Source organism: Equus asinus, unplaced genomic scaffold, assembly GCF_041296235.1.
Source record: "Equus asinus isolate D_3611 breed Donkey unplaced genomic scaffold, EquAss-T2T_v2 contig_585, whole genome shotgun sequence".
In the NCBI taxonomy this organism is placed as follows: domain Eukaryota; kingdom Metazoa; phylum Chordata; class Mammalia; order Perissodactyla; family Equidae; genus Equus; species Equus asinus.
This window is the reverse complement of record NW_027225277.1, coordinates 128,597-153,015: the sequence shown is the minus strand read 5'-3', so window position 1 is coordinate 153,015 and position 24,419 is coordinate 128,597. Positions and strand designations below refer to the sequence as shown.

At 41.1% G+C, this 24,419-nt stretch overlaps 1 protein-coding gene across 1 annotated transcript in view; it reads left to right on the top strand.

The window, feature by feature from the left end:
• LOC106847258 (3-hydroxybutyrate dehydrogenase 2) overlaps positions 1-23,835 on the top strand; it is a 30,095-nt gene extending 6,260 nt beyond the window's left edge. Inside the window, 7 exon segments of the mRNA XM_070503657.1 lie at positions 1,486-1,599; positions 3,079-3,164; positions 7,207-7,263; positions 15,454-15,567; positions 19,217-19,275; positions 19,853-19,945; positions 22,514-23,835. Of these exon segments, the coding sequence (XP_070359758.1) occupies positions 1,486-1,599; positions 3,079-3,164; positions 7,207-7,263; positions 15,454-15,567; positions 19,217-19,275; positions 19,853-19,945; positions 22,514-22,567 (577 nt within the window). The 3' untranslated portion in view covers positions 22,568-23,835.
• Positions 23,836-24,419: the final 584 nt, after the last annotated feature.

Sequence of the window (24,419 nt, the reverse complement as noted above, 5' to 3'; positions counted from 1 at the left end):
AACTGCTACCAATCCAACGCTGTTGATCTACCTAAGGCTGGGGACAGGCTCACACCAGTGGACTTGTCACTGATGTTCCACTAAGACTTATAAAATAAAATTAAAAACTGTTTTCCAGGAGTGTCTTTAAGGCAAAGTATATCTGCCAAAAACTGAGTACTCAGTTTATTGAAATGCGAATGTTCCCCATTTGTTGGCACAACATTCTGGCAAGTTCTTTCTACCTCCCAAGCGCAGCATTTCTTATTAGGACAATTAATCCCAGCAAAAGAAGTTTCACTCTGTTGCTTTATATACAGCACAAAGAGAATGGCTTAATTGAACTTGATAGAGTAGTACCAAACTTGCTGAACCATGCTTGAAGGATGAGAGACTGGAGCTGGAGCAGCCCCATGTGGAGCAGCTAGTGCTTGTGCTCACTCTCCCTTTTCAGGCATGACAGTAGAGATGAGGACAGTTGAGGCTTACGCAGGACTAAGTAGATAGAGTCTGATGTTCCACTTTTCTTGTGTGGTGTTAACGTTTATACTGTGGCATTGATAGAAAAATCCTAGAGCCTTCTTATGTATTTTTATGATTCTTCCTAATCATGTTTCAGTATGAAAAAAGTCTGTCTATTCATAGTTTATCATGTGTTACAATGTATGGAAATTAAAGCAACAATTTATGATTATCTATTTTATAAATAATCTGCTCATCTTTCATAGAAGAATATATTCAGAACCATGAAAAAATCAACTAGCAAAATTATTTTTTGAGCATCTATTAAATTTTCAGCAAAGTAAGGGATATAGAAATATAGCATGTGGTTCTTGCTGTCATTTGATTGAACTGGAAGTACAGTGGTACATGGGAATCACAACTGACAATATTTTATAAGTAATTACATAATCTTGGTCCAGGGGACAGTGAAATCAATTAGGACCCCATTGTTATAAAGCTTCCTTGAGGAAATGTGACTTGGAAAATAGCAAAGGCTATTTTGAGGGTTTTCTTTTGTTCTGCTTTGTTTACTCAGTATGTCAGAACTGTACAGTAGCGATATTACTTTGCTGCCCTGAGATGGTGAGATACTTGTTTTCCCTGCAACTTTGATTTCCCTTGAGAATGATAAGTTCTTGCCACCTGAGGGCACTGCTGCTCTTGAAATCAGAGTCCACTGGGGCAAGTGTCCTCAGTTGTTTGTAATGGCGTTGATATTTCCTGTGCATTTGGTATAGAGCTTCTTATGTTTGGGGGCTCCAGACACTTGCCGCCTTCTTTTAAAAGAAGGATCTTGTTTTCAAATAACAAATTTTTTACCTTAAGTTGTTGAGACACTTACTTACCTAATGTACCAAGTGATACTATGTTTGAATTGTTAAAAGTCTTGGTTAGGGAAGGGACAATGGTCTAAGTCAATAAATGAAAATAAAAATGAAAAGGAAGTGGAATAGAAATCGTTTTTAATGATAATTTTTCCCCATTGTTTAATTACTCTTCCAGTTTTGTTCATCATGGAACCATCCTGGACTGTGAGGAGAAAGACTGGGACTTCTCAATGAATCTTAACGTCCGCAGCATGTACCTGATGATCAAGGCCTTTCTTCCTAAAGTAAGGTGACCACCACCAGGATGACCACCACGTTAGTCTCCAGGTCTCCATCCTGGGCATCCAGAAAGAATCCTCACATGTGCTGAAGAGTAATGGTAGTTAACGTAATGACTAACATGTAGTGAACATAAATACCAAGGCATTTAGTATAAATTAATTCGTCTGACCTTCCAGTTCATCCATTCAAAGAATATTTATTAAGCACTTTCTACATGCCAGGCTCCATTCTAGGTGCAGAAGACAAATCAGAGAACTAAACAAAGTCCCTTCTGTCAGGGAACTTCCATTTTGGAGAGGTGAGACAGGATAATATGTAATCAAATAAACATATAACATGTGAGGTAGTTATAAGTACTATGAAGAGAAAAAAAGCTCAGTTATTAGAGAGGTCCCAGAGGGCCTCACTGATAAGGTGAGATTTTCATAGAGGCTGAATGGAGCAACGGAGCTAACCATTCAGGTGTTTGGGGAGAAGCTTCCAGGGAGAGGGACAGCAGGAGGCCTGTGGGACCAGAACAATCCGATGAGGTAGGTACTACTTTGTCCCATTCACTGTACAGAGAAAGAAACTAGGAGGTTAAGTAACTTGCCCAAATCACATAACTAGCAAGTGGTTAGAGCTAAGATTAGGCACACGCTCTCAGGATGGATGTACCCCACTGCTTTTCTGTACCTTGAGTACCCTCCTTACTCTCCTGTCTTTAGCTGAGCCACTGAAGTTCCAGAGAGGTGAGAGACAGCATGTGCTGAAGAGAGAGTATTCCTCCTGAGTCTGCCACCCTTGAATTCTCCAGCCTTCACACAGCTCATCAATGTTTTTCATTTTGTTATACAAATAAGCTTTAAGTACCTTTTGATACAAAGCACCACACCAGGTGCTCTAGGGGAGACAGGTGTAAATATGAAAAATGTTGACTTCAAATGAGCTTGTAAGCCAGCAGTAGCAGACAGCACGGGCTCAGACAATGGACGGGTTGACTGTGTACAGAACCAGCTCAGTTCAAGGTTGTAAATTAAATCCTAGTGAAATGCAGAAGAGCCATTCTTTCCATCCATCCCTGCTGGATGAGATGACTGGAGTACTGAATGCTGCCCTGTGCGGGACAGGAGAAGAGCTTTTTAATGGCGCAGCAGGACTGATACTTTGCTCTGAACATTCAACCTAACGTCAAGAAGGATGCAGATGAATGCTAAAAGGAAAGTTAGAGAAATTGACTTAGTAACAAAGGAATTTGTTTTTAATCTATTTGTTTAGTGCCTAGAAGGGATCTTTGGGTGGGCCCACAGATTGTTGAACTAGCAAATTTTTTAAAAATATAAATTGCCTTTTTTACCTATCTGGAGGTGATGAAAATCTGTTATTTGGAACTTGGATGCATTTTTTGAAGGCTGGTCCTTAACACAGGATTTGGGGAGAAGCAGAGGCTGTGGTAAAAGGGGAGAGCGTCCGTCACAGCTGGTGAGACGTGTGAGACTCATTTGTAAAATGAGCTTGTTCGTGTCTGCAGTGCTTCACGAGTATCAGTGAGGAACGTAGGTGTGAGGCACAGTGGAGCTGAAATTTACACTTGTAAGTGTTAACTTTTAAAATATCGAACAATAACTTGCAAATTAGTGAGTTTGCCTGTGATTTAAAGCACCTTAACAATAATCCATATGAAACAATGACACTCGTTTGTAAAAAACGAAAAGAAAAAAATCCCCCAAAATATTAACCAGTGGGATGGGGAATCAAAAGGAGTCAGTGCCACTTGTTAAGGTGACCCTAACCAACCTGACCCCAAGGTCAGACTCTGGTGTCAAAAAACCTTCGGCACAGCCTGAGCTCTGCCCCTAATTCGCCAGGTGCCCTAGGAGATGGTACTTAGGCTCTCTCAGCATGTGTTTCTTCTATTTATTTATTTACTTTTTTTTTTCTAAGATTTTATTTTTACTTTTTCTCCTCAAAGCCCCCTGGTACATAGTTGTGTACTTTTAGTTGTGGGTCCTTCTAGTTGTGGCATGTGGGATGCCACCTCAGTGTGACTTGATGAGCAGTGCCATGTCCACACCCAGGATTCAAACCAGCAAAAGCCTGGGCCACCGAAGCGGAGTACGCAAACTTAACCACTCAACCGCAGGGCCAGCCCCATGTTTCTTCTGTTTAAAATGAGGGTGATAGATTACACAATCCCTTCCAGCAGTAATTGTCTAGGATCCTCTTGTGTTCGTTAACCATGACACACATATACCCAGTTAGAACTTTCCAGAGGAAGCCAGGATTTGGAGTCCAAGCAGATCTGCAAGGTCAGGTGGTCAAAATATAGGAACACTTGTAGGAAATTTCTGTTCATGGATAGACATTCCAAGACTGAAAGATCGGTCAAAAGGCAGAGGACAAATTGAAGATTCTGTAAGAGGTCAGTGCAGAATCCAAGGTCCACTAGAAAAGAAGATCCATTACGGCAAGGATCTGGGGAGGGCTTGGATGTTTGGGGATTTTTCCTCCTTTGCTGTATTGTAGAAGAGTCCCTAGCACACGGAAGTGCTTAGCAAATGTTGGTTGAATGAGTAAGTGAATCTAGGTTATCAGTCCAGGTTGGGGTCAGGCATGGAATCACTGAAGACCCAAGGAGCCAAGGTCTGCCAAGTTTAGGAGCTGAGTTCTGGTTGATGGGGACAGAAGAGCTGAGTCAGAGTGGGACTGACTAGATACAGCTAGAGGAGATCTTTAGAGACCTTTGTAGCCCTGCCTGAGCTTCTGGAAGATCAGTCCTATGTGGCCTTACTATGTACAGACACTCCACTTTATGGGCCACAGAGGGCTGCTGCTTGGCAGGCAGAGGGAGCATCACATGGGACAGCAGGTTCTGAGCTGGGGGTAGGAAGGCAGCATGGAGGGAGGCAAGGACTTTGGGCTGGAGAATCAGCAGACAGGCCCAGCCGAATGTATGGTACCAGTGTTGGGGCAGCAGTAGCATCTCTAGGCGTGAAATTCTAGTTTGCCTGAGAGATTATTGCATTTCAGAAGATTGGAGACTGAACTCACTTAATAGCCCATTTTTATATATTAAGTTGGGCTGTATGTATTAAAAATGGATTATGTATGTTAATTATATTTCAATAAAACTGGAACAATAAAGTAAAATGGGTTATTTGCTAAAATGGATAAGAAAGAATAATTTTAAGGCTTAGTTTTCAACACCATTCTACTCTACTAATTTTCCTAGTGTTTTTTATGAGGACCCCATTTCATTATGATTCTCTTTATTTTATAGACACACAAGTTGAGTTAAATATATTCTCCCCTCCATCTTCCTTGACTTGGTGGGTCACCTCAGCCTCTCCCGGTGTCCTTCGCTGTCTCCAGCACCATGCCATAGGCTGGTTTCAGACTCTCTGCTTTTAGTATGATTGGTAGCTAAGTATCAAAACGGAAAGTAGGAAGATGACCATAAAGAGATGTATAATCTTGGCAGCCTCATCCCTGATCCATTCGATCATTCACCGTCTCCATTCCTGCCTCTGTCTGAAAGCTACTGGAGAAACTCACCCCAACGGAAGTGACTTTTTTCTCTAGACCCTTTACACTGCCTCTCAAGACTCTGCTCTTTTAGAAACTTCACTTGATTTTCATGATAGAGTATATCCTGGTTTTCCTTCCTCTGTTCTCTAGTTGATATTCTCCCTTTTCCTCCTGGCAGTTATTTGAACTCTTCCCCACTCTCTCGTGGCCACCATCTCCCCTTGTTCTCTATAGTCATCCTCCCAGCCTCTGACTTCCATGAAAAGTTAGTGCCCATTAGGCCCATTCTCTCAACCTCTTGCTTCTTCCTCCAAAACGTTTATGAGTACCCATGCCCTTGCATGTACATAATATTATCTTGAAAACATACGTATATGTTATAATTAATAAAGTGTAAGTTCATTGAAAACAAAACATTTTTTAAGTCATAGCAGCCTGTTTCATTATATATTCTTTTAGGTCTGGGGCAGGGCCCAGTAATCTGCACTTTAAACTAGCACCTCAGGAGATCTTAATTCATCAAAACGTATTGACCGCCTACTGTGCCCCTTGTCTAGGAGGACAACACAGCCCCAGACCCTCCTCTCTCAAAGTTCACAATTGAGTGGGGAAATCCTGCAGGACGTATTTTTAGGAAACACTGCCCTTGACAGGAGGCTGCCATCAGTGCATGTGGCCATGGACTGAGCTCTGCCTGCTGTGTCTGCTTTTACCACTCCTTTCCCGAACCACTACTGCAGCTTCCAGTCGTCTCCAGCATAGGCTGCCAGAGGAACCTGTAATCCCCGGATCTAGACATACCGCTCCTCCTCTGCACTAAGGCCTGCCTTATCTTCAGGGGAAATCCCAAATTCCTAAATTTAGTCCCTGTTGGCCTCTAAGGCCTCTTTCCTCCCAGGGCCTGCCTTCCAGCCAGACCCATCCCTTCCCCCCAGTTCCATAATAGAACCTTTATACCTATGGTTCTCATTCCTTAAAACACACTTCTCTTTTGTTTTTCTGACTGTTACTCCACAAAAATGGGGTTCTCCTACCCAATGCACGTAGAAAAAAAACAATTAATTACAGCATCAGATTTGGGGAAAGAAAAAAGCTTTATTGCTAGCTTGATCTGCAAAGAGACAGGAGGCGTATTCTCTCAGATCTGTCTCCCTGATCAAGGACTTGGGGCAAAATTTATGGGATGAAGGGCAGGGTGGTCTGAAGGGTGGAGACGGATACTTGGAGGTGAGAAATGAGGTGAGTGATGATCTGTGCAAGTGCAGTCAGCTCCATGGCTCTTCATAGGACGCATATTCACAGAATGGTGATGTTGGCATGATCTGAGGGTGGAGTTTTCAGCCCTTTGATGTCAAAAAGATTACTTAACAGGCATTTGCGCAGGCCCACTTGATGGAATGGTGGTCTTACCTGGCCTGAACTGGACAAGGGGGGACTCTCAGTTCCTGAAAACCCACTCTTATTACTCTGTTGGTAAGACGGGGTCAGTTGAACTGGTCCTGGAGGGCCCACGGTTACACTAATACTCTAGTTTTCAAAAATCGACCCACATATTTCCTCCTAGGAGCCCTCCTCTGAGTGTCCAACAGTGGATTGGCCCCTTCCTACCACCCACCACCTGTTCTCTGTGAAGGCCCATGCTGTCTCTGGATGCTGATTATGTCAGCCACCCAGTCAGACTGGCAGCTCTCCATAGGCAGGGACTGTGTCACTTATCTTTGAATCTCCTGGACCTACACAATACCCAGCCACTGTAGGTATTCATCAAATAATGTGTTCACTGGAGTAAGAGTTTTCTAACATCAGGAACACAGTAAATATGAACATTCATTTGCACTGGCTTAGAGTTCATCCTCGGTCTTGCTGATACTCTTGTGACAGGGAAGGTGGTAGTCCCCCTGGGAGATGTACTTGCCAGTGAGAGTGTACTCTGCCATCAGTTCCCAGCAGTGATGAGGAGGTTGTTAAGACTGCTTAATAGTACTTCATGTTAACAGCTAATAAGATGGTTCTGCAAACCCAGAGTAAATGCAGATCTTTTAAAGAGGTAGTATTTTTAGCCTGCAGAGTGGCATTTTTTTTTTTATTATTTGTTTTATTTTGGCAGATGCTCACAAATCTGGCAATATTATCAACATGTCCTCTGTGGCTTCCAGCATCAAAGGTAAGTCTGTTTTCCTCTGGGGGTTGTGATGAACATACTCATAATCTTCACAAGCTAAGGGTTTTGGAAACAAGCATAGCAGATATGATAAAACTTACCCATAACTTCAAAACTGCTCTTTTAAAATTAGTATTAAGTTCCTTGTCTACCAGTCCTTTCACCTTACATGTGATCCAGTGACATTAAATGAAAGTTTGTTTTTTGTGCTCTCCCGTTTAGTTCTTCTAATGGATATGGCAGTGGAGATCAAAGTGGGAGAAGGAAACATTTATTCATTTGATTAATCAAAAATGTATTGAACACCTACTGTGTGCCCCTGCCCCCAGAGAGTTCACAGTCCAAAACGGGGAGTGGGGAGAGGCTCAGGCAAACACACGTCTTCCACCATGTGATAGTTCCACTAAAGCGGAACACGCGCACTTAACCACTGAGCCACCAGGCTGGCCCCAGCTATTTCATTTTAAACTTGAAAATCCATGTGTGCCAGACTGTGCCCTTATCTCCATCTTGCACTGCAATCCTGGCCCTTCAACTTGACTTCTCGTTTAGGGCCCAGATCAACTGTCTTTGTGAAGCACCCCCCCAAGCCCACAGGCAGAGTTACTTCCCGTATTGTCACAGCACTTCATACAAAGCTCTGTTACAAAAAAAAAAACAAAAAAAGAAATAGCCACTGCTGAGAGAACATTCCTTCTCTTTGCGAGGATACACACATTAAGCCTGCATGAGAGAGAAATGCAAAGAAATGCCTAAGCTTCTTGGTCTTTTGTTTTGCTTTGCTTTACCCTAATTTTCTTTTCTTTTCTTTCTTTTTTTTTTTTTTGAGGAAGATTAGCCCTCAGCTAACATCTGCCGCCAATCCTCCTCTTTTTGCTGAGGAAAGCTGGCCCTGAGCTAACATCCATGTCCATCTTCCTCTACTTTATATGTGGGACACCTGCCACAGCATGGCTTGATAAGCGGTACTGTGTCCGCACCCGGGATCCAAACCGGCGAACCCCAGGCTGCCAAAGCAGAACGTGCAAACTTAACCACTGCGCCAGTTTTCTTTTTTTATCTTTTTTATTTTATTGAGGTCATAATAGTTTATAACACTGTGAAGTTTCAGTTGTGCATTATTATTTTTCAGTCACCATATGTTGCCCGCAGCCGCAAAGGGCAAGGAATGACAGGCACCGCCAAGGCTATTTGGTTGTTTCAGCAATCAAAGGTTTTGGATAAAGGGAAACAGAACAAGGAGTGGGCATAAGGGAGAACAACAAATCGGTACTTACAACATCCACACCACAATCAGCTGGGGAAGTCCCAATAGTTTGTACGGCGGGTGGGAGTGCCGATTGTCCGGGTCTGAGGCAAGGTGTCCTTTCCTCAGTGAGACTCCCAATTGTTCTATGCCTGTGACTCCCTTTTACCCTAAGGTTTCTCTGGGTTCTGACTCAGGGTTTTAGACATTTGGATATTTTGAGTTATTTCTTCTTGTTCCCACAGATGGGGTGCTTCTATCTTTTTCGTTCCCATGGATAGGATGTTTCTAAAGTCCTGTCAGGTGCCCGTCAGGGTGGCCAGCCCAGACAAGGAACATGACACAGGACTCATTCTTTGTAACTTGTGCCTTAGAGTCAGGGCCGAAGTGGCCCTGAGCCCAGACACATTCCTTTGTGTAGGGCCCAGGCCCAGTATCCTTGGAAGGTGGGGAGGTCAATGAACTCTGTGCACCTTATAAATGGTGCCTCTTCACCCCTTGTGCCCACACCCTAACCCCCTTCCCCCTGGTAACCACTAAACTGTTTTCGTTGTCCATGTGTTAGTTTTTCTTCCACATATGAGTGAAATCATATGGTGTTTGTCTTTCTCTATCTGGCCTATTTTGCTTAGCATATTACCCTCCAGGTCCATCCATGTTGTGGTGAATGGGACAATTTTGTCTTTTTTATGGCTGAGTAGTATTCCGTTGTATATATACCACATCTTTATCCATTCATCAGTCGGTGGACTCTTGGGTTGCTTCCACATCTTGGCTATTGTGAATAATGCTGCAGTGAACATAGGGGTGCATATATCTTTACACATTCATGTTTTCATGATCTTTGGATAAATACTCAGTAGTGGAATAGGTGGGTGGTATGGTTATTTCTATTTTTAACTTTCTGAGGAATCTCCATACTGTTTTCCATGGTGGCTACACCAGTTTGCATTCCCACCAGCAGTGGATGAGGCTTCCCTTTTCTCCACATCCTCTGCAACATTTTTTGGTTTTTCTCTTGGTAATTATAGCCATTTTAACAGGTAAAAGGTGATATCTCATTGTATTTTTGATTTGCATTTCCCTAATAATTAGTGATGTTGAACATCTTTTCATGTGCCTGTTGGCCATCTATATATCTTCTTTGGAAAAATGTCTGTTCGTGTCCTCTGCCCATTTTTGGATCAGCTTGTTTGTTGTTGAGATGTATGAGTTCTTTGTCTATTTTGGAAATTAACACCTTGTTGGATTTATGATTTGCAAATATTTTCTCTCAGTTGGTGGGTTGTCTTTTTGTTTTGTTCCTGGTTTCCTTTGCCTTGCAGAAGCTCTTTAGTCCAATGAAGTCCCATTTGTTTATTTTTTTCTTTTGTTTCCCTTGTCCAAGTAAAAATGGTATTCGAAAAGATACTGCTAAGACTGATATCCAAGAGTGTACTGCTTATATTTTCTTCTGGGAGTTTTATGGTTTCACATCTTAGCTTCAAGTCTTTAATCTGTTTTGAGTTAATTTTTGTGTGTGGCAAAAGATAATGGTCTAACTTCATTCTTTTGCATATTTCTGTCCAGTTTTCCCAGCACCATTTATTGAAGAGACTTTCCGTTCTCCATTGTATGTTCTTGCCTCCTTTGTCGAAGATTAACTGTCCGTAGATGTGTGGGTTTATTTCTGGGCTTTCAGTGCTGTTCCATTGATCTGTGTGCTTGTTCTTGTACCAGTACCATGTTGTTTTGATTACTACAGCTTTGTAGTATATTTTGAAGTCAGGGATTGTGATGTGTCCAGCTTCATTCTTTTTTCTCAAGATTGTTTTGGCTATTCGGGGCCTTTTGTTGCCCCATGTAAATTTTAGGATTCTTTGTTCTATTTCCACATCATTGGGATTCTGATTGGGATTGCATTGAATCTGTAGGTTGCTTTAGGTAGTATGCAAGTTTTAACTATGTTTATTCTTCCAGTCCATGAGCCTGGAATATCTTTCCATTTCTTTATGTCATCATCAATTTCTTTCATTTAACGTCTTAAAGTTTTCATTGTGTAAGTCTTTCACCTCCTTGGTTAAATTTATTCCTAGATATTTTATTCTTTTTGTTGGGATTGTATATGGGATTGTATTCTTAAGTTCTCTTTCTGTTAGTTTGTTATTAGAGTATAGAAATGCAACTGACTTTTGTAAGCTGACTTTGTACCCTGCAACTTTGCTGTAGTTGTTGCTTGTTTCTAATAGTTTTCCTATGGATTCTTTAGGGTTTTATATATATAAAATCATATCATCTGAAAACAGCAAGAGTTTGACTTCTTCCTTGCCAATTTGGATTCCTTTTCTTTCTTTCTCTTGCCTAATTACTCTGGCCAAAACCTCCAGGACTACGTGGAATAAGAGTGGTGAGAGTGGGCACCATTGTCTCGTTCCTGTTCTCAGAGGAATGTCTTTCAGTTTTTCCCCATTGAGTATGATGTTGGCTGTGGGTTTGTCATATATGGCCTTTATTATGTTGAGGTACTTTCCTTCACTACCCATTTTATTGAGAGTTTTTATCATAAATGGATGTTGGCTCTAGTTAAATGCTTTCTCTGCATCTCTTGAGATGATCATGTGGTTTTTATTCCTCATTTTGTTAATGTGTATCATATTGATTGATTTGCAGGTGTTGAACCATCCCTGCATCCCTGGAATAAATCCCACTTGATCATGTTGTATTATCCTTTTAATGTGATGCTGTATTTGGTTTACCAATGTTTTGTTGAGGATTCTTCGTCTATGTTCATCAGCAATATTGGCCTGTAATTTTCCTTCTTTGTGTTGTCTTTGTCTGGCTTTGGGATCAGGGTGATATTGGCCTCATAAAATGTGTTAGGAAGTATTTCATCATCTTCAATTTTTTGGAATAGTTTGAGAAGGATAGGTATTAAATCTTCTTTGAGTGTTTGGTAGAATTCTCCAGAGAAGCCATCTGGTCCTGGACTTTTATTTTTTGGAAGACTTTTGATTACTGTTTCAATCTCTTTACTTGTGATTGGTATATTCAGATTCTCTGTTTCTTCTTGGTTCAGTTTGGGAGGTTGTATGAGTCTAAGAATTTATCCATTTCTTCCAGATTGTCCAATTTGTTGGCATATGGTTTTTCATAGTATTCTCTTATAATTCTTTGTATTTCTGTGGTATCCATTGTAATTTCTCCTCTTTCACTTCTAATTTTATTTGAGCCTTCTCTCTTTTTTTTTAAATTAGTGAGTCTGGCCAAGGGTTTGTCAATTTTGTTTTTCTTCTCAAAGAACTAGGTCTTAGTTTCATTGATCCTGTCTACTGTTTTTTTGGTTTCAATTCATTTATTTCTGCTCTAATTTTTATTATTTCCCTCCTTTTGCTGACTTTGGGCCTTTTTTGTTCTTCTTTTTCTAATTCTGTTAGGCGTAATTTGATTGCTTATTTGAGATTTTTCTTATTGGTTAAGGTGGGCCTATATTGCCATGAATTTCCCTCTCAGGACCACTTTTGCTGCATTCCATGTGAGTTGGTATCGTGTATTTTCATTTTTATTTGTCTCCAGTTGTTTTTTGATTTCTCCTTTAATTTCTTCAATGATCCATTGGTTGCTCAGTAGGTTGTTGTTTAGTCTCTGCATGTTTATCTCTTTCCCAGCTTTTTTCTTGTAGTTGATTTCTAGTTTTATAGTATTATGGTTGGAAAAGATGCTTGATATGATTTCGATCTTCTTAAATTTATTGAGGCTTGCCTTATTTCCCAACATGTGGTCCTTCTTTGAGAATGTTCCACGTGCACCTGAGAAGAATGTGTATTCTGCTGGCTTTTGGGTGGAGTGTTCTATATATATCTATTAAGTCTGTCTGGTCTGTAATTCATTTAGTTCCACTATTTCCTTGTTGAGCTTCTCTCTGGATGGTCTATCCATTGATGAAAGTGGGGTGTTAACATCACCTGCTATTACTGTGTTGCTGTTAATGTCTCCTTTTAGGTCAGTTAATAGGTGCTTTATGTACTTTGGTGCTCCTGGGTTACATACACATATGTGTTAAATCCTTTTGGTGGAGTGTCCCTTTTGTTGTTATATACTGCCCTTCTTTGTCTCCCATTGCCTTTTTTTTTTTTTTTGGGTGAGGAAGATTGGCCCTGAGCTAATGTCCATGCCAGTCTTCCTCTTTTGTATATGGGATGCCACCACATCATGGCTTGATGGGCAATGTGTAGGTCCACGCCCAAGATCTGAACCCATGAACCCTAGGCCTCCAAATCAGAGCACGTGAACTTAACCACTACATTACCAGGCTGGCCCCATCTCATTGTCTTTTTTATCTTGAAGTCTACTTTGTCTGCTGTAAATATGGCAACACCTGCTTTCTTTTGTTTGCCATTGGTTTGGAGTATTGTCTTCCATCCTTTTACTCTAAGCTTGTTTGTCTTTAGAACTGAGACGTGTTTCCTGGAGGCAGCATATTGTTGGGTCTTGTTTTCTAATTCATCCAGCTATTCTATGTCTTTTGATTGGGGAATTTAATCCATTTGCATTTAGAGTGATTACTGATATATGAGGGCTTAATGCTGCCATTTTATCACTTGTTTCCCAGTTGTTCTGTATTTCCCTTTTTCTTATCCCGTGTATTTCAGACGGATGATTCAGTTTGGTGGCTCTCTATGATGGTTTTCTCAGTTTTCTGCTTATTTATCATTTGTGTCTCAGTTGTGATTTTTTTAGTGGTTAACCTGCACTTTGTGTACAAGATCTCATAGATGAGATAGTCCATTTCTGATAGACTCTTATCTCTTTTGACTAAGCAGTTTCCATCCCTTTCCCCTTCGCCTTCTGCATTATTGTTGTCACAACTTGTTCCATTTTGTATTGTGAGTTTGTGGTTAAAATGATGAGACTATATTTATTCTTGATATTTTCCTTCCCTTCATCTTTAATGTTATGCTAATCTGTTCTGATAAAGAGTTGCAGTTTTCTGATTTTGTCTGCCTGTTTATCTCCTTGCTGAAGGCTGTGTAAACCCTTTCTTCTTCTTTTCAGGTATGAAGGCCTTCTTGATCAAATCTTGTAGGGGGCCTTGTGGCAATGAACTCCCTGAGCTTTTGTTTATCTGGGAAAGATTTTATTTCTCCATGATATCTGAAGGATATGTTTGCTGGATAGAGTATTCTTGGCTTAGAGTTTTTGTCTTTCAGAATTTTTAATATATCATTCCAGTCTCTCCTAGCCTGTAAGGTTTCTGCTGAGAAATCCAATTAAAGCCTGGTGGGGTTTCCTTTGTAGGTGATTTTCTTCTGCTTTACTGTCCTTAGTATTTTTTCCGTGCCATTAAGTTTTGCCAGTTTTACTAATCCATGCCTTGGAGAAAGTCTTTTTACATTGATGCAATTAGGAGTTCTCTTAGCTTCTTTTACTTCTAATTCCAGCTCTTTCCCCAGGGTTGGGAAGTTTTCAGCTATTATTTCTTTGAACAAGTTTTGTGCTCCATTCTCCTTCTCTTCTCCCTCTGGAATACCTGTATTTCTGTTCACTAAATTGCTAATTTTATCCTCCGTAATATCAGCTCTGTCATTCAAGGTCTCCAAATTTTTCTTTATCTCATTTATTGTGTTTTCATCTCCAACATTTCTGATCGTTTTTTTCTTTATAGTTTCAATCTCTTTTGTGAAGAATTCTCTCCGTTCATTAATTTTGTTCCTGATTTCATTGAACGGTCTTTCTGAGTTCTCATAACTTATTGAGTATTTTATGATGGCCATTTTGAATTCTCTGTCATTTAGATTGTAGACTTCTGTGCCTTCAGGATTGCTTTCTGAGTATTTGTCTTTTTCCTTCTGGTCAGGAGTATTAATATACTTCATACCATTCAATGGGGTGGATTTGTGCATTTGCATACTGATAGTATCTGGTCATACATTCCACCTGCCACCACTGGAGAGGGGGCAGCACCTGTGTAATCTGAGCCCACCGTGATCCCTGTCAGCCCTGCTTGTCCGAGCCTGGGCCACTTGTTGGGACTGCAGAGGCCCTGTGGGCTCTCCCACCAGACAAGAAAGCGATTATGCAGGAGCTCAGGGCTGCTGCCTGCTCCCACAGTCCCACTGAGTTGCAGTCCACCCCTTGGGGCTGCAGTGGTCCTATGGGCATTCAAGGCAGCTGGGAATTTGTTTGCCTGGGTGCACAGCTCCACTGCCATCTGCTCCTAGGTCACACCAGCCATTAGTGCTTTGTGGGCAGGGCCTCCCCACTGGGTCTGAGCCTAGCCATTCCCTGGGACTGCAGTGGCTCTGGGCTCTCCCACCAGACGAGAAAGCGATCGTGCGGGGGCTCAGGGCTGCCATCACCTGTTCCTGTGGTCACGCCGAGGCACGCTCCCACCCTTGGGGCTGCAGCAGTACTATGGGCCTCCAGCTGGGAGAGCAGCTGCATGCGTGTACAGGTCTGCTGGGGGACCAGAAGAGTACTCACCTATCTCCACCACCTCTCCAGGGGTAGTCCATCCCCCTTCAAATGTATAGCTGCGCAGGTCTCTCAGGCATCCTGAGGTGCTGTGTGGGTATCTTCTGCTGATCAATGAATGACCATTTAGTTGTAGTTCGAAGAGGGAGAGACAAAGGGAACAGCTCACTCCACCATGATGCCGATGTCACTCCTAATTTTCTTTTGGAATCTGCCTAAGGTTTCTCCCAGCTGATGATGAAAAACTAAAACCACTTGTCATTTAAGTGCAGCATCTCAACACCTGAGTCTCAGTTGAGTTGTGCCGATAATGATACTATTTTCCTAAATTCAGAAACTCACCCTATTAAGGGAGAAAACCTGATATCAATTTTTAAAAAACAGTGGGGTGAGAGGAAGCATGACACTGGTTACTGGGGACACTAATTTGTGTTCCCTTTCTAGAGGAGACTGTGTTTTTCATTCCTTCACTTGTCGAACCTTCTCTTCATCCTCAGGAGTTGTGAACAGATGTGTCTACAGCACAACCAAGGCAGCCGTGATTGGCCTCACAAAGTCCGTGGCTGCAGACTTCATCCAGCAGGGGATCAGGTGCAACTGTGTGTGTCCAGGTGAGTTAGGCTCCACAGGGCTATGAAATTGTCCTTTGTGACATCCCACTTGCCACTGTGAGAGAGATCTCCATAAGCTTGTTTACTACCTGTTACTGTGGCCTGTCATTGGGACAAGTTCAAAAGGGAAAGAGTCCCATCCTGTTAAGGTAACAGTCTAACAGTCAGTTGGGAGAGAGATCCTAAGTCATCAGGAATAAGCCACTGAGGCAAACAGTTTACATGCTGCTCATGCACGTGGCGGCAATTCTAAACCACTGGGTTAAGAGACATGAGTCACCAGGGCTTACTGTTTTGGAAGCAGACCAGGGATGACTGTGTCGGGGGGAAGATGAAAAGTAGCCCATGCTCACAGGACAGCGGAAGAAAGTAAGAGGAGCCTCCCAGAACACAGGGGCTCTGCCGTGGAAATCACCTGGGTTGGCCCAGGGATAAAAAGGAGGGATTAATACCTTCCTTGATGCTATACAAAGTGAGTCAGCAAACTATGGCCTGCAGGCCAAATCCAGCCCACCGCCTATTTTGTAAATATAGTTTTATTGGAACACATCCACACCCAGTTTGCTTCTTGTATTGGCAATGACTGCTTTCATCCTACAACAGCAGAGTTGAAAACAAATGGTTCTTAACACCAAGAATATTTACTGTTTGGCTCTTCACCCAAATGTGCTGACCGCTCATAAAAGAAAGGAGAAAAGCAGAACTTATTAGTAGCAAGGACATTCAATGTGTCCAAACTAAAGCATTCAATAACCTATTTCTTAGGAATGACTTCTCATTTTCTTAATATCTGTAGGTGTGTCTATTAATTAGATATGCCCTTTCACCTGGTTCCACTGACCAACATGAATATAGGCTACCTAAGAAGAATTACTAACTTCCTCTCTGGAAAGAAATGAAATGAACATCCAGGATCCAGGTTTTTCTCAGTAGTTCACAGCTGGTGTGGGGATTGAGGAGGGGAAGCATTGCAGTTCCCTGTGGGACCTTTCACGACCTGGAGGGTATGATAGGATCTGGGGGGGAGTTGACGGGGAATAGGCTGGACAGCCCCACAGGAGATTCTGATGTAATCCAGCCTGGTCTCCCCTCAGGTTGAAAACCACTGATTTATTAAAGAGGGAAGACGACTATATACCTTTTGTTGACACAGAATAACCAATAACCATTTTATAGATAAGAAAGATAAGGTGCGTTTTACTTGAATCAGGCAGTCTCTACAAAGGAAGAAAGCGTTCCAGAGAGGCATGGTTTTCAGTACAGTTTTATACCTTTTTAGAACACAGAACATCCATAAAACACACCCAGGATACATATTCATCAAAGTTTCAGAGAGATACTCAGTTGCAAATTAGCAAGCAGGTCAACATGACCCTGATGTCAGGAAGGGGAACTTATCTTTAAAGAGTTCTGATACTGGTGGGCACAGGAGGGGAAGTGTGCATCCTTATCTTCAAAGAGTGCCTTCTTTTACTTTGAGATAATGCATAATGCCCTCTTTAATGGTTAAGGCAGATGTTTGATAGGCTATAAGTCAGGTGTCTTTAGTTCAAGCCAAATCAGTTTTAAACCAAAATAGCTACCCCATATACCTCAATATGTGAAAATTTCTTGTCACTTTCAAGCTACAGCATTCCCCTTATGGAGGTGTTGTGTATAATTTTTCTTGGACTAAAAAGGTAAACATCGGTAGCACTAAGAAACAGGAGGATACAGAAGAGACAGTTTCACTTGGTTTTAACATACAAACTGGTGATACCTGAGCCTAGCTGTTCTTGGTACCATTTACCCGGTGGAATAAATGGCAAAATGATTTGGAAAATGTGATTGTTTTAGCAGCTAGCCTTTTCAGAAGATTGGAAAATATGTTATCAAATTCTCTGGGACAAGGAACTAGCTGTGACTCACTGAGCCAGTCCCAGAAGGAAACATGATGGGGAATGAGTGTGTGTGGGATGGTGCTGATGGCTGTAGAGTCACAGCTGGTCAGCACGACTTGGGTAGACAGTAGCATGGTGTGTCAGCCTGTGCCATGGACACAGCAGAGTCAGGTGACAGTGGAATGAAGCAGAAGGCATAGGCTTGATCCACAGCTCTCATTTAATGGCCATTCATACTGGCCACATGTAAGATGTGACGCTCATTTTCCTCAGTGGGAGGAAGCTGTAGAAGCTGTAAGGATTTTGAGGAGAGTGTTAGAGAAGCTCAAGGCATCTTGAGCACACTGCTGGTGAAATTTTGGACTTTAAGGAGGCTGTTGATGAGAGAAGTAAGCAAAATGTTGTCTGAGGGGCTGGCCCCGTGGCCGAGTGGTTAAGTTCGCGAGCTCCGCTGCAGGCGGCCCAGTGTTTCGTTGGTTCGAATCCTGGGCACGGACATGGCACTGCTCATCAGACCACGCTGAGGCAGCGTCCCACATACCACAACTAGAAGGACCCACAACGAAGAATATACAACTATGTACTGGGGGGCTTTGGGGAGAAAAAGGAAAAAAATAAAATCTTTAAAAAAAAAAAATGTTGTCTGAAACTGGATACAAGGGGGTCTTTGTTATGTGGTTTCAGAAATTTTATCAGCACTATTGGCTGCAGTGACATGGAAGGTATAAAATGTTTCTAATGAACCAGGCAATGTAGCGAAGGCAATTTCCTCCCAGAGTGGGGAGAGTGCCGCCCCTCCGAGTAAAATGTGAGAGGAGAAAGAAGCTAAAGAAAGGGTTCTTAGACAGAAAAGTGTCAGAAAGTGCAAATTTTGAAGCTTCCCAGCCTCTCCAGAGAAATGGCAAATGGTCATAAATTTAAGGAATTATTTCTGAGCAGACCTCAAATCTGCAGTGCTGTGAGGAGCCCGCTCTAAAGATGGACCTGAAGGATGACTGCAGATCATTTTCCGTGACCGTAGGAAGACCGTGTGGCCTCCTGGAGTACTGTCAGTCAGAAAGAGGCTTCCTGAGAATTTACAGGTTACATACGTTAACAAAAAGAGTCTGGGGAACTTGCTCTGTAGGAAGGTGAACTAAGTGGGGTTGTAAAAATTTTAGTGTCATTCTTATTTTTCTTTTTTTAAGTAAAATATTGTAAATTATATTTTTCAATGAAAAACATGAAACAATGTTAAAATAGGAATTTGAAGCCAATGAAAACTGGCAAGATAATGAGGAAAATTTAGAACCAAGGACTGTGACAAGCATGGAGCTGTCCCTGAGGATTCAGAGTGAACGTGACAGCAAAGAATGGTTTTGAGATCATTGAGACAATGTGGGTCCTTGTACTGGTAAAGAATTGTGTGATATTACCTAGCCCTCAGGGTTGTTGTGAGGATTACTGAGATAATACCTGTAAAACTGCATACAGTCCATAAAGTATCATGTCAGTGTAATGCGACTAAAATGCTGGTGTTTCACTCAGAGTCCCTGCCTAGTGTCATAGTGAATTGTAGTCTGTGCTTTTAAAAATCATGGAAATGCTGTTAAAGAAGTTATAAGCCTATGAAATAAAAGGGCAGGCAGAAGAGGTGAAATTGCTGTTCCAAGTTATGGACAGGATTTCTCTGGTACCTGTATCCTACGGAAAGGAAGTTTAAAGTTGAGTTGCCAATTTCTTTTTCAGTCTAAGTAAGTAACCAAGCTGAATGTCACCCTTTGATTTAGGAACCGTTGATACCCCATCTCTGCAAGAAAGAATACAAGCCAGACCAAACCCTGAAGAGGTATGTCTCCTATATTAAATGTGTTTAAATCTTTTAGTTAAAAAAAATGCCCTCTTCCTTACGCAGAGTAGACAAATGCATAGAGACAGAAAGTAGAAGGGTAGTAGCCGGGCCTGGGGGAGGGGCCTGGGGAGTTAGTGTTTAGTAGGCATAGAGTTTCAGCTTTGCAAGATGAAGAGACTTCTGGAGATTGGTTGCACAACAGTGTGAATGCACTTCATGCTACTGAACTGTACACTTAAAAATGGTTAAGATGATAAATTTTATATTATGTATATTTCACCACATTTTCAGAAAAATTTAAAAACCCTCTACTTTAAGATTAACTTCCTGATCTGTCACAGTGTCTGTAGGTTTTAGTATAACACAAATAGTTTGAGCAGCGTAGGAGTCACCATAGTCCTGCGTGGCCCACAGTTAATAATATTAATGATACTCTCATGTATCATGCGTGAATAATCGAGGCAGCAGGCCAGTGGCCTCTGTAGATCTCTCTTGCTTTGCCTCCTGAAGGTGCTGCCAGTGAGTTCATACTTTAGCTCACACCACTGATGTCTGGTGTGGTGTCTGGTCACAGGCACGGAGCGACTTCCTGAAGAGACAGAGGACGGGAAGATTTGCAACCGCAGAAGAAATAGCCCTGCTCTGCGTGTACCTGGCTTCTGATGAAGTAAGCGCTATTCTTCCCAGGGAGGTCATTATTCTCAATCACATTGGCCCGCTATTTTTGCTCATCAAGTAATGTCATTTTACAGAGTTACAGCATATGATCGTTAAGTTGCTGCATTTACGAGGTAGGGATAAGTTCTGATTTAATTTGCTCAAAGAAAAACCACTTTGATCTGAGCCACTAACTCTTCCTCATTCAAGTTTATATGTCACCAAATCTTGTAGCAAATAAAATGGAGGATGGAAAAAAATTAAATCACTCAATTTTATGAGAAACAGTTACTTTCAAAAATTACAGTTGGGGAAGCCTTGATTAAGTGTAAATCAAACGAACCTCCAAAATCATGAGAGCTTCAGGTGAAATGGGGAGAGAGTTAACCAGATATAATTGTGTCCAGGAGACACAGAATTGGCATCTGGTGTTCTTAGTTTTACTGGAAACTTATTTAGAAGAATCCCACTGACTCTTTTCCTATGAATTTTTACTGTTTGTCATCATATATGGAAATTCCTAATTCTGTCTCTTTCCACTTTGCATCTATTTAGTAACCAGTTTCTTCCTTTTTTTTTTTTTTTGAGGAAGATTAGCCCTGAGCTAACTACTGCCAGTCCTTCTGTTTTTTGCTGAGGAAGCCTGGCCCTGAGCTAACATCCGTGCCCATCTTCCTCTACTTTATATATGTGGGACACCTGCCACAGCATGGCATGCCAAGCGGTACCATGTCCACACCCAGGATTCAAACCAGCGAATCCCGGGCCGCTGAGAAGCGGAATGTGCGAACTTAACCACTGCGCCACCGGGCCAGCCCCCCAGTTTCTTCCTTAATGGCTATTGTATATTTTTAAATGGCTTACAACTGTGAAGGCAGAAACTACATTTATAAGGAATAGAGCACAAGAATATCCCCCTATGTTATGTCTTGAAATGTTACATGCCCTGGAAACTAACGTGTGAGCAGAAAGAAGGAAAAGGGAGCAGGCAGGAGAGAGGTGTGTCACTGGCCACTTAGCTCCTCTTTACAGTGATTTGGTGCACATGAGGTGGTTGATGAATGTGGCAGATAGAAGGGTTGAAATGTTTTAGTGACAGAGCAGTTACTACTTGTCAGAACTATTACAACAGCTGTTAATAGCTGGGGAAATTGCTAGGCATTTGATTAATGGAGCATACATTGGCTTTTGTGATTTCTCTGAATCTATATCTTCAGAAGAGCTCACTTGATTTTGAGGTACTGCTGATAAGCTAAATTGTCCTTGTTTAGCCAGAACTTAAGTTACCAAATATTTAGAAATGTTCTGGCTTGAAATGTGCAACAAAAGGACCATTGGCCTTTTAGAGGAGACCAGAGGAGTCCATATATAAAACAGAGAACTTGCCTTTTTAAAAAAACTTGAGGGAATTGGGGTTGTTTCTTGATAAACTGATTTATCTGCTTTATATGATCCGTTTTCATATATTGAACTTGGGGCCAGCCTGGTGGCGCAGCAGTTAAGTTTGCAGTCTGCACTTTGGTGGCTAGGGGTTCACTGGTTTGGATCCCAGGTGTGGACCTATGCACCGCTTGTCAAGCCATGCTATGGCAGGCATCCCACATATAAAGTAGAAGAAGATGGGCATGGATGTTAGCTCAGGGCCAGTCTTCCTCAGCAAAAAAAAAAAAAAAAAAAGAGGACGATTGGCAGTAGATCTTAGCATAGGGCTACTCTTCCTAAAAAAAAAAAATTTCTGTTCTCCTATTATGATGTCTTTCCTTCTTGCCTCTTCCATCGTCTCAGGCTTTAGATGAGTTTAAAACTAAGAACACAAATTTGAGTCTTTATTATCCATGTTTAAGTTAAAAGACTGTTAAACCTCTACCACAAGGATCACTTCACCTTGAATTCTTTAGAAAATGAAAAATTCTGTGGGGAAAAAACAGTAATATTTTTAACTCCTTTAGTTTTACACAGATTTAGATGTCTGAAGTTAGTATAGAATATTTTTTTGTAGTTCAATAGATAATTATTAGTATTCACATAAATTTTAAAAACACATTTAGCATGCTCCAGTTCGTGGAATTACCTGTGTATGTTGACCAACTAAATATACACCATCTTTTAAAACAATTCTATTTGTAAATTGACACCACCACTTTATGACTGACACACTTGATTATGTTCAAAAGTTTATTAGTGGCATAAAACTCAGCTAGTTTAGAATAGTTCTGAGTCTCAAAATTAAAGTGTACTATTTTAGCCTCGACTTTATCCTAATTTGGAGAATGGGTATATATCACCAAACTGCTTAATTTTCTGATTCTGAGACCAAATACCTAATAGCCCCTGCGTAGAATGTGATACATGCTCAAACACCAGCTAGAGGCCACTTAGCTCTGGATCACAAGAACACTCAGAAGTTTTAAATCACCCGAAACTTAATTCTAATTTTCCTAAATTCTGTTTGTTAAGTGAAGTTTCCTGTTACCAGGAGAGTAAATTGTTTAGTTATCTCAGTCATACAAAAATTGAAGAAACACAACCTGTGTTAAACCTGGCTAATTGTTGGGTCTCCTTGTGTTTATCACTACAGTCTGCCTACATCACAGGTAATCCTGTCATCATTGATGGAGGCTGGAGCTTGTGATTCAGGATCTCCTTGCTGGGAAGGCAGGCCCTTCCTATACACTGTAAACCCGGCTATGAAGAAAACTCACTCATCATCTCTTTCCTATTAATGGAATATTAATGAAAACAAGCCCTTTTTAAGGATGTCATTGTTCACAAGAATTTGATTCTTTAAATATATTAATCTCTTTTGAAATCATTGTAGCTTAATAACATCACTGCAAAAGAATAGTTTTTAAAATAAGCCTCAATTTGTAAGCATATAAAATTAAAATATGAAGGAAAAAAGTAAGTTTTTTAAAAGAAAAGTGTATTCATTTCTATTTCCCAATATTCAGATGTTTTTGTTCAGGTCTGCATTGGTCTGTATGTGGATACTAATTTAAAATTTTTACACCGTTATAAATGAACAGCAAAGGTAGGAAGGAGTTTGGCTTCACTAACTTATGTTAAAAGAACTATAGACTATTCAGAACTATATGTTGGTCTGTTATATAAAATAAAAATAATCATCAGGTGTTTATACTTAATGGATGTTAGCACTTGGAATTAAGTACTATTTTCTTAGTCTAACTAAAAGATCTTTATTAAAATAAACAATGACATTTGACATGAGCCTAAGAAACATAATAGTTAACTAACGCAGTGATGCAGGCTTGGCGAGCCGAGGAGTCAAAAGAAAGATTTCTTGGACTCTCGAGGTCTGGCAGAAGTGCTCTTTTATTAAGAGAATAGCATGGAGTAGCATGGGGACAGGACCCATGGACAGTGAAGAGCTGCAGGCATGGGGACAGGACCCAGGGGCGGTGAAGAGCTGCAGCATGGGGACAGGACCCAGGGGCGGTGAAGGGCTGCAATGGGTTGAGGGTAGGGCTAAATTTATAAGGCATAGGTATGTGAGTTATTTCTTTACAAGACAAAGGAAAGATCATGAAAAAAATGTTAAAATGGTGTCTTTGCAGGTGGCGTCTGGTTATTGGGTGGTCCTAGAACTTTGGGTAAGAATCAGATCAATGAGGTCAGGATGTCCTGTGCTTCCCGGAGGATGATGTAGATCGGTATGTAGGCCAGGACGCCTTGGGCTTCTCTCCAGCGGGCAGCCTTGATCTGCATCAGCAGTATCATCAGTTTGAGGGATATTTTTTAGATTAAGTATAGATTTCTTCACCAAATTCCAGGATAACAGACAGGAGGATATAAAACTTAGAAATAGTCTCTGGATAAATAAATATAAATGAATCATATAACAGGAAACAAAACTAAAGAAAATAAAAGTTCCAAGAAAAAGTTCAAGTAAATTCATGTATGAGAGAGTACTAGGAAGTTTTTTCTTGTTCTTTTAGTTTTAGCGTTTTGTGTTTGTTTTTTATTTGTAGCTACCTCAAAAGACCAAATGGTATGATGCACATATAGATAATAAATGAGCAGTCTTTTCTCTTAGAATGTTAATTAATATTAACAAGGAAATTTTTAATGGACAATGAAAGGATAACATTTTGTTATAATAATTGCAGTGGATTCTAACATTAACTCATGACCCTCAGGGTCAGTTCTCTCAGAGCTAACTGTGAACTATAAAACAGTGTCAACAATAAAAGTAAACTGGAGCCCAAAAGTTCATGTTCTCTAAAGTAAGGTTAATTAATCAGGTTGATGGATCAATGAGGAGCATATGACTGAAAGAAAAGGAAAAATACATTTCACTCCTGTGGTAAGAGGAAGCTGGATGTCACCAGAAGCCTTTCAAGCTTTAGGGAGGAAGAGTCAGTGTAGGAAAATAACCATTGTAGACGGCCTGAGCCAGGTCATGGGACGGGACTTGGGTTCCTCCATCCTGTCCACAAAGGAGCACCTGAGAGACGAGGAGGAGC